The 17,268-nt window shown below is 42.0% G+C and overlaps 1 protein-coding gene across 1 annotated transcript in view; it reads left to right on the top strand.

Annotated features, from left to right (window-relative positions):
* The first annotated feature begins 930 nt into the window (after window positions 1–930).
* Window positions 931–17,268, top strand: part of C17H3orf70 (chromosome 17 C3orf70 homolog) — a 79,739-nt gene continuing 63,401 nt past the window's right edge. The window contains exon 1 of the mRNA XM_063621963.1: window positions 931–1,776. Within this exon, the coding sequence (XP_063478033.1) occupies window positions 1,581–1,776 (196 nt within the window). The 5' untranslated portion in view covers window positions 931–1,580. The remainder of the gene's footprint in view (window positions 1,777–17,268) is intronic.

Here is a 17,268-nt window from a genome sequence, read left to right as displayed (position 1 = left end):
TTCTCAGCAGCAGAGCCTGGCATAGAAAATCTATTTGGAGCAACTTGTCCCCAGGAGGGAAGAGTGCAAGCTGACTGTGTGGGGAAGCCGCAGCCACCACAGGGTCAGTCACACCTGCTGGCCAGAGCAGGCACTAACACACAAAGGCAGAGTCCTCCGCGTACATGAGTCCCGTTTGTGTGCCCACCCACCCCTATGTACCACACACACCCGATTTGATCCATATATGCCATGCGGACACTCGACATGCCAGATACACGCATGCACTGCCACACATATACCATACACACACCAAATACTCTATATTACTAAGCATACCCACCCCCACACCACGTGCACAAGCACATGCACACCCAACTACACACATACACATATTCTGCACACCACACACACTCAACTACACACACCACCCACACTCCACCTCAGTTATAACATTCATTTCACATACACACGTATACACACACCTCACCAGTCACTTGCATCACGCATACCACCCACCAGTACCATGAACGCACCTAACCACACACCAACCACATACGCATACCCACCACACATACTCCAAATAATCATACACACGCGCGCAACACACACAACCAGAGCACACCAAACTACACGTACACAGACACACACACATCAATGCACCCAGCTTGGTTGCTTTCCCGCTCAACGGAGGCGGGGGTGGGAGGAGAAGGGGGAGGGGCTGCAGTCCCGGCGAAGGTTGGGGCGGGAGCGGGAAGGCCCGGGCGCGCTGGCCTGGGGTTTGGGGCGAGGCGGGCAGGGGTTGGCGGTGCTGGCCCCTGACGCGCCCTGTGGCCGCGCTGGGGCGGGAGGCCGGCCCTGGGTTGGGGGAGTGCGCGCGTGTGCACGAGCATGTGCGCGCCTCCCAGGGGCTCCATGCCCAGACACGGGGAGGTGTGTACGGGGCAGATGTGAGACGCCTGTGGGGAGAGGCTGTGTGTGTGAGATCCTCGCTACGCGATGCACCCGGCCCGGGCCACTAGGAGGTTTGGGTGGGCGTGGGCCGGGTGTGCGCAGCCCTCCGTGGAGCGTGTGGACGCGTGTGTCAGTTCTCGGTGGCCAGTGTCACTCTAGGGGAAGTGCATATGTAGGCTGGCGTGCATGTGAGTACAAAGCGGCCGATGAGTGTGTGTTCACCACGGCCCTCCGTCGGGGTCTTTCTTCGAGGAAGGAGTCTGTGAGGAGGACCTCGCTGTGACCAGCGGGGACGCCGACGGCCGCGCTCCCTGGCGGGGTGTGTGTGAGGAGGCCGGGCTCGCTGAGGAACGTCGCGCGGGGCCGACCGGCGCGCGCCTGTGCGCGCCTGTGCGCGTGCGTGTGCGCGTGGGGCGCTGCGCGCGCCGCGGCGGAGGGAGGGAGGCTGCAGGCCCGACCCCGGTTGCAGCGCCCGGGGCGGCTCCTTCTCGAGCCTGGGACCGTCACGCTCCCCCCGCCGCCGCGTGCTGGCGTGACTCCCCGCCCGTGCCGCGCCCTCCCGCGTCCGCAGCCGGATCGGCTTCCTGCCCACCCAGACGTCGCTTCTCCTGGGCTCCGGGTGTCGGCTCCGCGCGGAGGGAGAGGAAATGAGTGCGGCGGCATGGCCGGCGCCCGAGCGGGGTTGGAAGAGCGAGAAACTAGATGAGGCTCAGGCCCTGGCGCGGAGTTGCGCCGCCCGCAGACCCGACTTCCAGCCGTGCGACGGGCTGTCCATCTGTGCCACGCACAGCCATGGCAAGTGCTTCAAGCTGCACTGGTGCTGTCACCTAGGATGGTGTCACTGTAAGTCTAGCCGCGTCTTCCCGCCTTCCGCCGCTGTCCGGGGGACGCCCGCCGGGCCGTCCGGGGTCGCTGCCGGGACTCTGCGGCCGCGGGGCTCCGGGCTCTGCCGGGGCTGCTTTGCCGCAGGCTGGGGCCGCCGTGGGCTCCGGGCCCGCCGGAGCTTTCCTCGCGCCGGACGGCTCGGGTTGGCGCTGCCTTGGCGACGAGATGAAATCCTTGGGGCGCCTCGCTTTCCTTAGCTACTTCTACAAAAGGGAGCTCCCTGTCCCAGGGAAGCGGGAATCTGTTTTTTTTTTTTCTTTTTTTGACCAAAGCGTCCAGGCAGTGTTTTGAGAAATGGGAGCGAGCCAGCAGAGTTGGTGACAGCCGTTGGGGATGCCTTTTTTCAAGGCTGCTGGTTAAAGATGCTCCTCTTTTTCTTTCTCACTTTTGTCTTCCTGGGCTGCTATTTAAAAGAAGGAGCCCTTAGATATCCAAGTGTTTCCCCCTTGATTGTACACAAATTGAGAAAAAGCGCTAATGTGGGAGGGATTGCGTCCAAGAAGTTGATATTAACAGTTTGGAAGGTCGAGCTCCTTAAATACCCAGAGGTAAAATTTAAAGCCAAATAAATGAGACTTACAAAATTACAAAATAAAATGAGTGAAAGTAAGCTTAATAGTCTTAAACCAATTTATAAAAGCTAGAAACAAATGGTCTAAACCCTTTCTCTGTGTTTAGCCTCCTGCCTGTGATTTTTAAATAGATTAAACTTAAGTAGCCATTTAATTAGAATTTCACAATTTGATTAGCTAATAGTATTTGGACTATATCCGATGAATCATTCCTTTTAAGAAATACATTCTAAAGTTAGTTTCCACATACATTTATAATAGAGAGTTTTGGAATGCTTATTTAGGACATTTTCCAAGTGATCTTAAGTTAAAATGAATTTTTCTTTGTTGAGGAGAAAAAATAGCTGACAACCAGGAATGCAGTATATAACAAATCCTTATTTACATTAATCGAACATAAATGAATATTTTAAATCGAATTTATGAATTCAAGGATAGAGGATCATTTTCTTTACAAATTCCAGGCACATAGAACAGTATTGATTTTTGGTGTTCCATTTGCTTATGGGCCAGTTTCTTCCTATTTCTCATTCTTCCTATTGTGCTCAGATCTGTTCTCATTTGTTAATATAAAGCATTGCTTCACGGTGGGACAGGGTACTGAGTTGGAAGTAGCAACTCCAGGAAACCTGGGATGCTGAAGTGCACAAGTAGAATCTAGACTTTAATTCATTTCGTGGGAAAGTATAGAATCGTTGTGTAAAATGTGAGGAGTATTCAAGATAGTCCAGGTTGCTGTCTGTCTTATTTTGACAGTGTCTCCTCTAAGTACACCGTTACTGATGGGAACCTTGCAGTCTTCTCAGACAGCGTCTCCCTTCATTAGCCTTGACTCTTAAGATACTCTTCCTTATATGGAGCTGAAATCAGTTACTTTCTAACTTCTTTCTTCTGCTCCTATTTCTGCCTTATGAAATCATATAGAACAATCGAATCCTTTTTTAGATCATGGCTGTTTCAACTCTTCATGTATACATAACTGAATATATATATGAATGTCTCGCACATATGGACTGTCTTCTCTCTGTATCCCTGACCATTCTCACAATGTCTTTCCTGAAATAGGTTTAACAACAATGTTCACTGAATGACTGAATGAAGCTAGTGATCATCTTTCTCTTAAGGCATTGCTTTGTCCTATTTATACATTTCCAGTCCCTTCTGCCTTTCCTTTTATGGAATAGTATTCAGGCTCCTAAGCGTCTTAGTTGTTCTCTTCTGAACATGTGCGAAGGTGGTTTTGATCCTTTGAAGACTGTGGCCCATAGAAAGGTAGACAATATTCCAGTTGTGGTCGGATCAGTCTAGAGTTGAACAAGACCACTACCTCCCATGTTCGAGATACTACTACTACTGCTGCAACTAGCATCACATTAGCTTTTCTGATATCTTCATCACATACTGAGCTTGCTGCTGTCAGATTGAACTAAGCTTGCCATCAAAGCCATTGAGTTTTTTTTTTTAACATATGTGACAATTAAGCCACTGTTTGCCCATCTCACAGTTATATATATATTTTTGGACACAGGTACTGATCCCTTAGATATCTTTTCCTATTAAATTTCATTTCATTAGAATTAGCCTAATTTTATGCGTGTGTGTTTTTAGATCCTGGCTCTTTCTTAATATATTTATAAGCTGTTTCTCCTAGGTTCATGTCATCCACATACTGGATACCAACAATAGTACAGTACATCTTCATTAAAGTTATTGATAAAATTGTTGAACAAGAGAAAGCCACAGATAGAGTCCTGAAGCTTGCCGGTAGAACCACCCTTCAGGTTGATAGCAATTCATTAATGAGCGCTTGTTAGTTATGATTGTTCAAACAATTACCTAGCCACCTAGTTGCGCTGTTATCCATCTTATATTTATCTTGTATACGGGTGTAATGAAAACCTGGCCAAATACCTTATTGAAATCCTACCAACACACTTTTTACTGCCTCTTTCTGATCTGTTACTTTTCTGTACATACACTCTTTTTAAAAAAAAAAAAAAAAAAAATTAGATTAATCTGGTAAAACTCTGGTTGATTCCACAAATGGTTACCATTTTTTTTTCTAAATGGTTAGAAACTGTTTTAAAATAAATAATCTGAATTTAGAAAAGGATTGACGTCAAGTATACTGGACTGTCGTTGGCAGTTCTTTCTGTTTTTTAAAAAATCAAGACTACAGTTACTTGTTCTTTTCCAGTCTTTGGCAATCCTCCGCTTCTCTACACTTCCTCCACTGGCAGCGGTTCAGTGATCCCATTCACTAAAAGCTTGACTTCATTTAAAGCAGCTAGGTGCTGTGTTACAGTCTCCTCAGTTATCCTGGGAATTAATTCTCTCTACCCTTTTTAGCCCAAAATAAGCAGAGTTAACATATTTGAGAAGTTCTCCTTTCTTTTTGGTATTCATGGAGTTTACAGTATCAGTCCTAAGCAGAATTCCTTTAATTCTGTTGAACATATATTGAATACCTTCTCTTTATGAGACATTATTTTGGAAACTCAGAATACAAATATGAATACAGCTGGATCACACTGGACCCCATATGGACCATTATGGACCCTATATGCAGAGTCTAAGGACACAATCATACTGTATTTACTGTTTTGTTTTTTTTTTTTTTTTAGGAGACAGAGTTTCGCTCTTGTTGCCCAGGCTGGAGTGTAGTGGTGTGATCTCTGCTCACTGCAACTTCCACCTCCCGGGTTCAAGCGATTCTCCTGCCTCAGCCTCCCAAGTAGCTGGAATTACAGGCATGCACCACCACGCCTGGCTAATTTTGTATTTTTAGTAGAGACGGGGTTTCACCATGTTGACCAGGCTGGTCTCGAACTCCTGACCTCAGGTGATCCGCTTGCCTTGGTTTCCCAAACTGCTGGGATTACAGGCATGAGCCTCCATGCCCAGCCCATACTGTATTTACTTTTGTAATTCTTTTAAAATCACAAATGATAGAAGTGAGAAAACTATCAGTTTGTTTGCCAAATCTTGAGAATACTAAAATGAGAGGATTATCCTGATGCTTGAAAAAGGTAGATTCAAAACAAAGAAGTTCAGTTTTATGTGGTTGATTTTAATCTTGTGAAATATATAGACTTATAAAATAGAAAAAGCCTAAAAATATGTACATGTCCATAAAAGACATAAAGCACATATACATTCACAGATTCAGTGCTCGATGCATTATTAAAGGAAATGACTAGTGTATTTGGGTAATGGTGCATTTTTGAAGATGTTGCCTGGGAGGAAAGCATTATATGTTCTGTTGGTATCACTGTCAAAAATAGATTATTAAGCTGAATAAACCATGAATCTGAATGTGTAACTTAATTTTTCCCAGTAAGGAGTGATATTGGCTTGAATTAATGAGTGAAGGTTTGTTTTCAAGAGGCGTTTTGAGAGAGAAAGAAATACATGGCTTCGCGAGAGAAGAGGGATGGGAAAGAAATCATATGTAGGTATTGTAAAGTGGAATTTTGTGGCTACTTAGAATACCTAGAAAGAATAAGAAATTAGATTGGTGGAGGTGGAGATAAGAGTGTATTTGAGAGATATTTAAGGTGAAATCTATAGGGTTGATTAAATTTGGTCGGGAAGGGAGGGGAAGATTATTAAGGTTAACTTCCAGAATTCTGCCTTATGCAGCTGTGGATGGTGGTGCCATTCACTAACAACAAAATACTGGGTAACTAGGATTGGGAGGAAGGTCATGAATCTAGTTTTGGATCTGTAGGGTTTAAGCTGCCTTTGTCCTCACATGGTGATGTCAGTAGGCAATTAGATATAGGGATGTAGAACTCAGAGGAGAGGTCTGGGCTAGAAATTATATGTAAGTAATTTACTTACTTATAGGTTGCAGCTGTAGCTGTGATGGAGCATGAGCACCAAGGGACAGACTGTAGCATGACAAGTAAAGAAAACCATTAAGCTTTCCCTTTACAACACCAGAGTGTTTTCTTTTAGGACATCAGAGTCTGAGTACAAGAGGATAAGCTGGCAGAGGAGTCTAAGAAGAGATGGCTAGAGGAAAAAATCTGGAAAATACGGTATTGCAGAAGCCAGGGGAAATTAGTGTTTTAAGAAAGAGTATGAAGATGAAACCAGTTTTCAGCAGGCTAGTTATTAGATATTGGTAAAATACACAAATAGTGATTTTCATTATTGTGGAGAAGAGGGTGAAAGGTTTAGTCTTGCAACAGTGACTTCAGGAATATACTTAATTGAAGCATTAGTCAAAGCTGTTGGAGGCTCTTCAAGGCAAAAGAGAACAGAGCGTTAGGAGCTAAGAATTAGGACACAGATAATTGTTAATATTTACTGAGTGATTACTTTGTACCAGAATAAGCTTATTATGCTGAGCACTTAATAGCCAATTATGTAATTATGTCCATTTCACAGTTGAGGAAAAAGGCTTAGAGCTTTTCCACGGGCACATAGTAAGGAGTAGAGCCTGGATTCGGATCTAGCTCTGTTCGATTCTACACCCGGACTCTTAACCATCATTGCACTGTAGAGCAATTTAAAATTAGTGAGCAGAACCAACAGAGCTCAGTTCCATTAAAGCCAATGATGGGGAGAGTTTTTAAGAAATGGGTGGCAAGTTGTATCAGTTGCAGTAGTTAAATCCGGAAGAATGAGAACTGTAAAGAGGTCACTGTATGTAATAGGAAATGACATTCAAGTTAAGGGTTAAGGAGGAGAAAGTGATTAGAAGGTGACAGGTGGGGCTGAGTGGGTGGATGTGGTATGATGTAGGTGCTACCAGCCAAACTCAGTTGGCTTAAGAAAATCACATAAGCTCAGTTTTCTGTAGAAGAAATCTGAAAAGATTCTGTTTCAGGTTGAAAGCAGGAAGAGTGGGACTTGATGTAGTCTAATAGGTGATATTAGCATATCTAAAGAAAGACTGTCACAGCAAAAGGTAGATGGGCAGCATAGAAATAGAGACAAATGGGAGTTGGAGAGGCAGAATTTGGGAGTGCTTTTCAAGACTGTTCAGAGAAGATGTTATGCTGCCTAGAGAGTTTAATATCTCTGGTCCATATGGCTGCACTATCCCAGCAAATGTTTGGTTATACATTTGGCTTCCTGTTTATAGATTTTCTGTAGGGAGAGAAGGAGTTGATTAGAGGGTTCAACTGTCAGGACCTTGGGGCAAATATACTTCTTTTCGTTAGTAAATTAGCATTGTGATTTTGTGTTATTCTATTTGTTCTGTTTTTGTGCTTCTATACAACTCTAGGAAAACTCACAAAATCAGGTTCTGACTTCCACGGGAAAATGCCACCTGGTTTTCCTAAAGGACTTCTGATTCATATCAATAACAATAGCTACAAAAAATGTGTTTAAGTAGTTTGATAAATGAAAACCAGCAACAACAAAAAATAAGGAATGGTAGTTTGGTTGGAAAAGTCAACTAAAGTTTTTTTCTAAGAATGAGGGTTCTGCCGGGCACGATGGCTCACGCCTGTAATCCCAGCACTTTGGGAGGCTGAGGCGGGTGGATCACCTGAGGTCAGGAGTTCGAGACCAGCCTGACCAACATGGAGAAACCCCGTCTCTACTAAAAATACAAAAACTAGCTGGGTGTGGTGGCACATTCCTGTAATCTCAGCTCTTCGGGAGGCTGAGGCAGGAGAATCGCGTGAACTTGGGAGGCGGAGGTTGCAGTGAGCCAAGATCGCGCCATTGCACTCCAGCCTGGGCAACAAGAGCGAAACTCCCTCTCAAAAAAAAAAAAAAAAAAAAAGAATGAGAGTTCTAACTTTGTCTAGTGGTTGAAGGAAGAGGATACAGATTTTAAGAGGAGAGGTGTGAGGTGAAGTTCTGAGTGAGTTTCCTCAAAGCTCTTCCAGAGATAGAGAACACCGATAGGTTCTTCCAGAGACAGAGAAAGCCGATAGGTTCTTCCAGAGACAGAGAAAGCCGATAGGTTCTTCCAGAGACAGAGAAAGCCGATAGGTTCTTCCAGAGACAGAGAAAGCCGATAGGTTCTTCCAGAGAAGAGAAAGCCGATAGGTTCTTCCAGAGAAGAGAAAGCCGATAGGTTCTTCCAGAGAAGAGAAAGCCGATAGGTTCTTCCAGAGACAGAGAAAGCCGATAGGTTCTTCCAGAGACAGAGAAAGCCGATAGGTTCTTCCAGAGACAGAGAAAGCCGATAGGTTCTTCCAGAGACAGAGAAAGCCGATAGGTTCTTTCAGAGACAGAGAAAGCCGATAGGTTCTTCCAGAGATAGAGAAAGCCGATAGGTTCTTCCAGAGACAGAGAAAGCAGATAGGTTCTTCCAGAGACAGAGAAAGCTGATAGGTTCTTCCAGAGATAGAGAAAGCTGATAGGTTCTTCCAGAGACAGAGAAAGCTGATAGGTTCTTCCAGAGACAGAGAAAGCTGATAGGTTCTTCCAGAGAAGAGAAAGCTGATAGGTTCTTCCAGAGATAGAGAAAGCTGATAGGTTCTTCTAGAGAAGAGAAAGCTGATAGGTTCTTCCAGAGATAGAGAAAGCTGATAGGTTCTTCCAGCGGTAGAGAACACTGATAGGTTCTTCCAGAGATAAAGAACGCTGATAGGTGTCTATGTAGCTGATGCTTCAATAATGGATGCACGTAAACTTCAGCAATAACAAATAACACGCATCATGGCTATGTGCAGGCACATAACTTTTTGTAATCTTTTTGCATGTGTTTGCTCATTTAAACGTCACAACAATCTTGTGAAATAGGTACTGTTACTATCCTCATTTTTAAGATTAGGAAATTTGCCCAAGGTCACGTGTAGTACCCCTAGCTGCCTGTGGCAAATGTATATCAAAGTCTTACAAACCAGCTGGCAACCAGGGCTGTCGGTTTCTTGGTTCCACTGAAGGTATACTGAGGATGATTTCAGCTGTTTTAAATTCCTTTTGGAACTAGCATGTTGAGAATGCTTTCTGAGTTTAAGAGAAGGGCAATTATATGCAGTATGAATGTTTTTGGAATGGTTGTGAACTCTATAAAAAACCATGCTTTAAAAAACATTTAATAATGTATTTGAATAAAATAAAATTAAAATAAAAAGAGGCAAAAAAGACTAGGCAGTTTTTATTATTTGTATGATACGAAGCTTCAGTCATGTCATATCCTCAACTAATCTCTGACTGGCACAAGCTGTTTTTAGATTTGTATACATACCATTAATTATTACTGGCTTCCAAGCCTGTTGAACTTGGAGATTTAAACCACATGGCTTTTGCGGGCCTTTCTATAATTTCCCACATTACAAAATCCTCGCTGCATCCAAATTTGTTCTTTCATGTTATAGATCTCATTAATTACAGGAAAGAATGTTTCCAGGGAAATTGTGTTATTAATTCCAAATCAGTATAGGAACATAGGCCTTCGGCAGCCAGAAGTTGTCTAGTAGAAGATTTGTTTTCTTAAAAAATAAGGAATTGTATATACATAGAATGTGGAAGGCAGAGTATAGTCCAGCAAAGAGCACCTGTGTTTGAACTGTGAGTCTTATTGTTTGCAGGGTGACTTTGGGTAGATTACTAAACCTCCTGTTGCTTCACTGTACTCTTCTGAAAAATAGGAATAACAATTCTATTTCATCCAAGCACCATGGTGGGTGCCTATAGTCCCAGTTACTCGGGACCACTTTGGCCCGGGAGCAACATCGCAAGACCTCCATCTCTTAAAGAAATCCTACCTCACAGAGTTGTTGTGAAGATTAAATGACATATTGTGGCTGGGCATGGTGGCTCACGCCTGTAATCCCAGCACTTTGGGAGGCCAAGGCAGGAGGATCACCTGAGGTCAGGAGTTCAAGACCAGCCTGGCCAACATGGCAAAACCCCATCTCTACTGAAAATACAAAAATTAGCCGGGCATGGTGGTACATGCCTGTAATCCCAGCTACTTGGGAGGCTGAGGCACAAGAATTGCTTGAACCTGGGAGGTGGAGGTTGCAGTGAGTCGAGATTGTGCCGCTGCACTCCAGCTTGGGTGGCAGATTGAGACTCTGTCTCAAAAATAAATAAATAAATAATATATTACAAGCAAAGTACTTAGTGCAAGTATTCAGTAAAGGGAAGGATCAGCCCCTCCTCCAAAAAAAGCAAAAAGCAGTGGAAATACTAGGTAATGTAGATGTCCTGATGGCAGGCACTGGAGTCAGACTTCGTGTTTGAATGAGCTCTGCCTACTTAATAGTTACATGGTTTGGGGAAGTTACTTAACCCGTCTTTCAGTTTTCATGTTGTTAATATGGGGATAATAGTACCAGCTTCTTGGTGTTGTGATTATCAAAGTCGGCAATTGTTTTCCCCCTTCCTCAAATGTCCTGGTTAATCGGGAATCTACCCTGTGACCGTACTGATTTGTTCAATTAAACACTGAAAAACAACAAAGAATAAAAATACATGTTTTGAATATTACACTTAGAATTTTTTTTATTGTTCTCATTGTGGAAAGTTCTATTTTGTAATAGTTCCTATGTGATGAGTGTGTGTGTGTTTACCATAGAATCTTATATTTTGCTCCAATTCTCACTCCCCAGCTTCATCCTGTTTTCCTCCATTGTTAAGCAATGGACAGCTCTGGTTAATCAAATATACCAAATAATAGAGAGCTATCATATATATCAAACATGGGTTAACAAGTTTCAAAGGATTCAAATATTATAGAGCTCATCCTATGTTAAAGTGAAACTGAACGTATTCAACTTTAGTGCTTTAGAAGTCTCATCAGTGTGTACTGAAAAAATGGCAAGAGTGCTAGTTAATAGAGGAGTCCTGGTTGCTAGAATGATGGGCCAGTAAACGTAACTGCAGTCTTTCCAAGTTATTTTACTCAAATTCACAGGATTTTTCCTTTGCTTTTCTCTTATTCTTCAATTTTCTGATATTTTAAGAGTATTTTGTAATCATACTGCCAAAAATGTGTAATATCTGGAGTGCCAACAATGTATAATACAAACACTCCCCCAGCTGTATCTGTACAATGCCTTCCCAAGTAGGACAAATTCTTTAACCTCTCTAGTGCTTCTTTGTCCATTTAAAACTGGGTGTTTTGGTGTAATACAGATGTACTTCTGTATATATCTATCTCATTTTAATAGATGTTTAGTGAAATAAAAGCACTAAGAATATAACAATTTGGTATTTCATGGAAAATTTTATCCGTTGGACTCATTTGCTTTATCTTTCCCTTTTTCTGACTACACACTCTCTTCCTCTGTCTCACTTTTCCCCCCAATACATCTAGAAGAAAGTTGCAGACATCATGACATTTCATACCAAAATATATCAGTATGCCAAAAAAAGAGAAATGTATCAGTATGCCTGTCTCAAGAATGAGGACATTTTTCTGTGTAACCACAATACTATCTATACTCACACCTAAGATAATTAACAGTAATTCAGTCTACCATAGTTTTCTTAATTGTAAAGAAAATGACGTTATAAAAAATCCAGGGTTCAATCAAGATTCATATATCGCATTTCATTGTTAGGTAACTTTAGCCTCTTTTAATCACTCTAAACCAATCACACTTTTTTGATGACTTGAATTTTTTGAAGAGTCCAAGTTAACTTTGGAGAATGTCCTATATTCTGAATTTGCCTAATTGTTTCATCATGATTAGATTTAGATTAAACATTTTTGTCACGTTACTACATGAGTGATATTGTGCCCTTCTCACAGCATCACATGAGAAAACACATCATTTGTCTTGTTCTGCCAAGGCTAAGGTGGTAACTGCCACATCTTTCCATTATAAAGATGCCTTTTGCTTTTTTCCCTTTGGTTTTTAATAAGTAATCTGTGGGGTGATACTTTGATGCTAAGTGAATAGTCTGTTCCCTAACAAACTTTAACCCAGTGATTTTAGTATTGGCTGAAGATCCTTGCATGCATCACTTACTACGTTGGTGGTTGCAAAACAGTGATGTTCAAATTTTGTCATTCCTTCTACCATTTGATGACATCTTTTATAATGAAGAGGTTCTCTAACTGTACCCCATCTTTCTCATGTTACTATAGACAAATTGATTCTTTGTTTTTGAGCAGGGTTTTGCTGTGTCACCCAGGCTGGAGTGCAGTGCAACCTTCCCAGGGTCAAGCAGTCCTTCCACCTCAGCCTCCAAGTAACTGGGGCCACAGAAGCATGCCACCATGCCTGGCTCATTTTTTTATTTTTGTAGAGAGGGGGGTTTCACTGTGTTGTCCAGGCTGGTCTCGAACTTGTGAGCTCAAGTGATGCCCGCCTTGGCCTCCCAAAGTGCTGGGATTACAGGCGTGAGCCACAGTGCCCAGCCAAATTCATTCTTTTTTTTTTCAGAGTGTTATAATCAAGTATTATAATTATTTTTGATGTTCAAATTGTCTTTAGATTTCGCCAGTGAGAATGCCTGCAAGCCGGCTTCTATGTCTTTTTAATATATCTCAACATTTATTTGAACATTTCCCAGTTTTCTGGCATGAGATGTCCCAGGCTTACCTAATAATTTCCCTGCCCCAGATCAGAAATCATTTTTCTAAGGAAACCGAGTTCCTTTTCATGAGAAATGGTATGGAAACCATTATCTGGGTTTTGAGTCTGCTTATTTTTATTAAGAGATTATTGCATTTAGGACTTTTCAGTGGACAAATTTAGGATGTGTGTGTGTGTGTGTGTGTGTGTGTGTGTGTGTGTGTGTGTGTGTGTTTCCTTTGCATTTCCCCACTGCATACTTGTACCTCCCTCATCAGTAAAACTCCGGTTTCTAATATATCATAGTACTCACTAAGCTATTCTTCATTTCTATAATTTTATTCCCAGAATGTTATATAAGTGAAAACATAGAGTACGTAACCTTTTGTGATTGGCTTTTTTCATTCAGCATAACTCTCTGGAGATCCATCCAGTTTGTTGGATATATCAGTAGTTTGTTCCTTTTTATTGCTGAGTAGTATTCCATGGTATACATGTACCACAGTTTAACTTTTCACCTATTGAAGGGCATCTAAGTTATTTTCAGTTTTTAGTTATTATAAATAAATCTGCTGTAAACATTCGTGTACAGTTTTCTACTTGAACATAGTCTTCATTTCTCTGGTATAGATCTTCAAGAGTGCAAGTGCTAGGCTGTATGATAGTTACTTTTTTTTTTTTTTTTTTTTAAAGAAACTGCCAAACTGTTTTCCAGAGGGTCTATTCCATTTTACTTTCCCACTAGCAATGTATGACTGGCCTAGCTTCTTCACCACATGCTCACCAGCATTTGGTGTTGTCACTGTCTTTATTTTAGGCATTCTGATAGCTTTTGTCTTAGTGAGTTCAGGCTGCTATAACAAAGTACCAGAGACTGGGTGGCTTATAAACAACAGAAGTTTGTTTCTCGCAGTTCTAGATGCTGGAAGACTGAGATAAGGGTGCTAGCATCATTGGATTCTGGCAAGGGTTGTCTTCTGGTTCTAGATTGATGATTTCTCATCATATCCTCACTTGAAGAGGGATAGAGCACTTTCTGGGGTCTTTTTCTTTTTCTTTTTTTTTGGAGACAAGAGTCTCGCTCTGTCGCCCAGGCTGGAGTGCAGTGGCACGATCTCAGGTCACTGCAGCCTCTGCCTCCTGGGTGCAAGTGATTCTCCTGCCTCCGCCTCCCAAGTAGCTGGGATTACAGGTGTGGGTCACCATGCCTGGCTAATTTTTGTATTTTTCTTTTTTTTTTTTTTTAGTAGAGACGGGGTTTCACCATGATGGCCAGGCTGGTCTCAAACTCCTGGACTCAAGTGATCCATCCGCGTGGGCTTCCGAAAGTGCTGGGATTCCAGGCGTGAGCCGCCGCCTGGCCCTGGCGTCTTTTTTATAAGGGCCCTAATCCCATTCATGAGGGCTCTGCCCTCAAGACCTATTATTACTTCCCAAAGGCCCCACTTCCTAAGACCCTCACATTGAGAATTAGGATTTCGACGTATGAATTTTGGGGGACAAACATGCAGCCCACAACAGGTGTGTATTGATGACTGATTTTGGTTTTAATTTGCATTCACCTAATGGCTAATGTTCGTGTGCTTATTTGCCATTTATTTTTATTTTATTTTTATTTTTTATTATTATACTTTAGGTTTTAGGGTACATGTGCACAATGTGCAGGTTTGTTACATACGTATCCATGTGCCATGTTGTTTTGCTGCACCCATTAACTCGTCATTTAGCATTAGGTATATCTCCTAATGCTGTCCCTCCCCGCTCCCCCCACCCCACAACAGTCCCCAGAGTGTGATGTTCCCCTTCCTGTGTCCATGAGTTCTCATTGTTCAATTCCCACCTATGAGTGAGAACATGCGGTGTTTGGTTTTTTGTCCTTGCGATAGTTTACTGAGAATGATGTTTTCCAGTTTCATCCATGTCCCTACAAAGGACATGAACTCATCATTTTTTATGGCTGCATAGTATTCCATGGTGTATATGTGCCACATTTTCTTAATCCAGTCTATCGTTGTTGGACATTTGGGTTGGTTCCAAGTCTTTGCTGTTGTGAATAGTGCCGCAATAAACATAACGTGTGCATGTGTCTTTATAGCAGCATGATTTATAGTCCTTTGGGTATATACCCAGTAATGGGATGTCTGGGTCAAATGGTATTTCTAGTTCTAGATTCCTGAGGAATCGCCACACTGACTTCCACAATGGTTGAACTAGTTTACAGTCCCACCAACAGTGTAAAAGTGTTCCTATTTCTCCACATCCTCTCCAGCACCTGTTGTTTCCTGACTTTTTAATGATGGCCATTCTAACTGGTGTGAGATGGTATCTCACTGTTGTTTTGATTTGCATTTCTCTGATGGCCAGTGATGATGAGCATTTTTTCATGTGTTTTTTGGCTGCATAAATGTCTTCTTTTGAGAAGTGCCTGTTCATGTCCTTCGCCCACTTTTTGATGGGGTTGTTTTTTTCTTGTAAATTTGTTTGAGTTCATTGTAGATTCTGGATATTAGCCCTTTGTCAGATGAGTAGGTTGCAAAAATTTTCTCCCATTCTGTAGGTTGCCTGTTCACTCTGATGGTAGTTTCTTTTGCTGTGCAGAAGCTCTTTAGTTTAATGAGATCCCATTTGTCAATTTTGGCTTTTGTTGCCATTGCTTTTGGTGTTTCAGACATGAAGTCCTTGCCCACGCCTATGTCCTGAATGATATTGCCTAGGTTTTCTTGTAGGATTTTAATGGTTTTAGGTCTAACATGTAAGTCTTTAATCCATCTTGAATTAATTTTTGTATAAGGTGTAAGGAAGGGATCCAGTTTCAGCTTTCTACATATGGCTAGCCAGTTTTCCCAGCATCATTTATTAAATAGGGAATCCTTTCCCCATTTCTTGTTTTTGTCAGGTTTGTCAAAGATCAGATAGTTGTAGCTATGCGGCATCATTTCTGAGGACTCTGTTCTGTTCCATTGATCTATGTCTCTGTTGTGGTACCAGTACCATGCTGTTTTGGTTACTGTAGCCTTGTAGTATACTTTGAAGTCAGGTAGCATGATGTCTCCAGCTTTGTTCTTTTGGCTTAGGATTGACTTGGCAATACGGGCTCTTTTTTGGTTCCATATGAACTTTAAAGTAGTTTTTTCCAATTCTGTGAAGAAAGTCATTGGTAGCTTGATGGGGATGGCATTGAATCTATAAATTACCTTGGGCATTATGGCCATTTTCACGATATTGATTCTTCCAACCCATGAGCATGGAATGTTCTTCCATTTGTTTGTATCCTCTTTGATTTCATTGAGCAGTGGTTTGTAGTTCTCCTTGAAGAGGTCCTTCACATCCTTTGTAAGTTGGATTCCTAGGTATTTTATTCTCTTTGAAGCAATTGTGAATGGGAGTTCACTCATGATTTGGCACTCTGTTTGTCTGTGATTGGTGTACAAGAATGCTTGTGATTTTTGTACATTGATTTTATATCCTGAGACTTTGCTGAAGTTGCTAATCAGCTTAAGGAGATTTTGAGCTGAGATGATAGGGTTTTCCAGATATACAATCATGTCATCTGCAAACAGGGACAATTTGACTTCCTCTTTTCCTAATTGAATACCCTTTATTTCCTTCTCCTGCCTGATTGCTCTGGCCAGAACTTCCAGCACTATGTTGAATAGGAGTGGTGAGAGAGGGCATCCCTGTCTTGTGCCAGTTTTCAAAGGAAATGCTTCCAGTTTTTGCCCATTCAGTATGATATTGGCTGTGGGTTTGTCATAGATAGCTCTTATTATTTTGAGATACGTCCCATCAATACCTAATTTATTGAGAGTTTTTAGCATGAAGGGTTGTTGAATTTTGTCAAAGGCCTTTTCTGCATCTATTGAGATAATCATGTGGTTTTTGTCTTTGGTTCTGTTTATATGCTGGATTACATTTATTGATTTGCGTATGTTGAACCAGCCTTGCATCCCGGGGATGAAGCCCACTTGATCATGGTGGATAAGCTTTTTGATGTGCTGCTGGATTCGGTTTGCCAGTATTTTATTGAGGATTTTTGCATCAATGTTCATCAAGGATATTGGTCTGAAATTCTCTTTTTTGGTTATGTCTCTGCCAGGCTTTGGTATCAGGACGATGCTGGCCTCATAAAATGTGTTAGGGAGGATTCCCTCTTTTTCTGTCGATTGGAATAGTTTCAGAAGGAATGGTACCAGTTCCTCCTTGTACCTCTGGTAGAATTCGGCTGTGAATCCATCAGGTCCTGGACTCTTTTTGGTTGGTAAGCTATTGATTATTGCCACAATTTCAGAACCTGTTATTGGTCTATTCAGAGATTCAACTTCTTCCTGGTTTAGTCTTGGGAGGGTGTATTTGTCCAGGAATTTATCCATTTCTTCTAGATTTTCTAGTTTATTTGCATAGAGGTGTTTGTAGTATTCTCTGATGGTAGATTG

The sequence above is a fragment of the Symphalangus syndactylus genome, chromosome 17 (assembly GCF_028878055.3).
Source record: "Symphalangus syndactylus isolate Jambi chromosome 17, NHGRI_mSymSyn1-v2.1_pri, whole genome shotgun sequence".
Lineage (NCBI taxonomy): Eukaryota > Metazoa > Chordata > Mammalia > Primates > Hylobatidae > Symphalangus > Symphalangus syndactylus.
The sequence above is the reverse complement of the archived record's forward strand: the minus strand, read 5'-3'. Positions and strand labels throughout refer to the sequence as shown.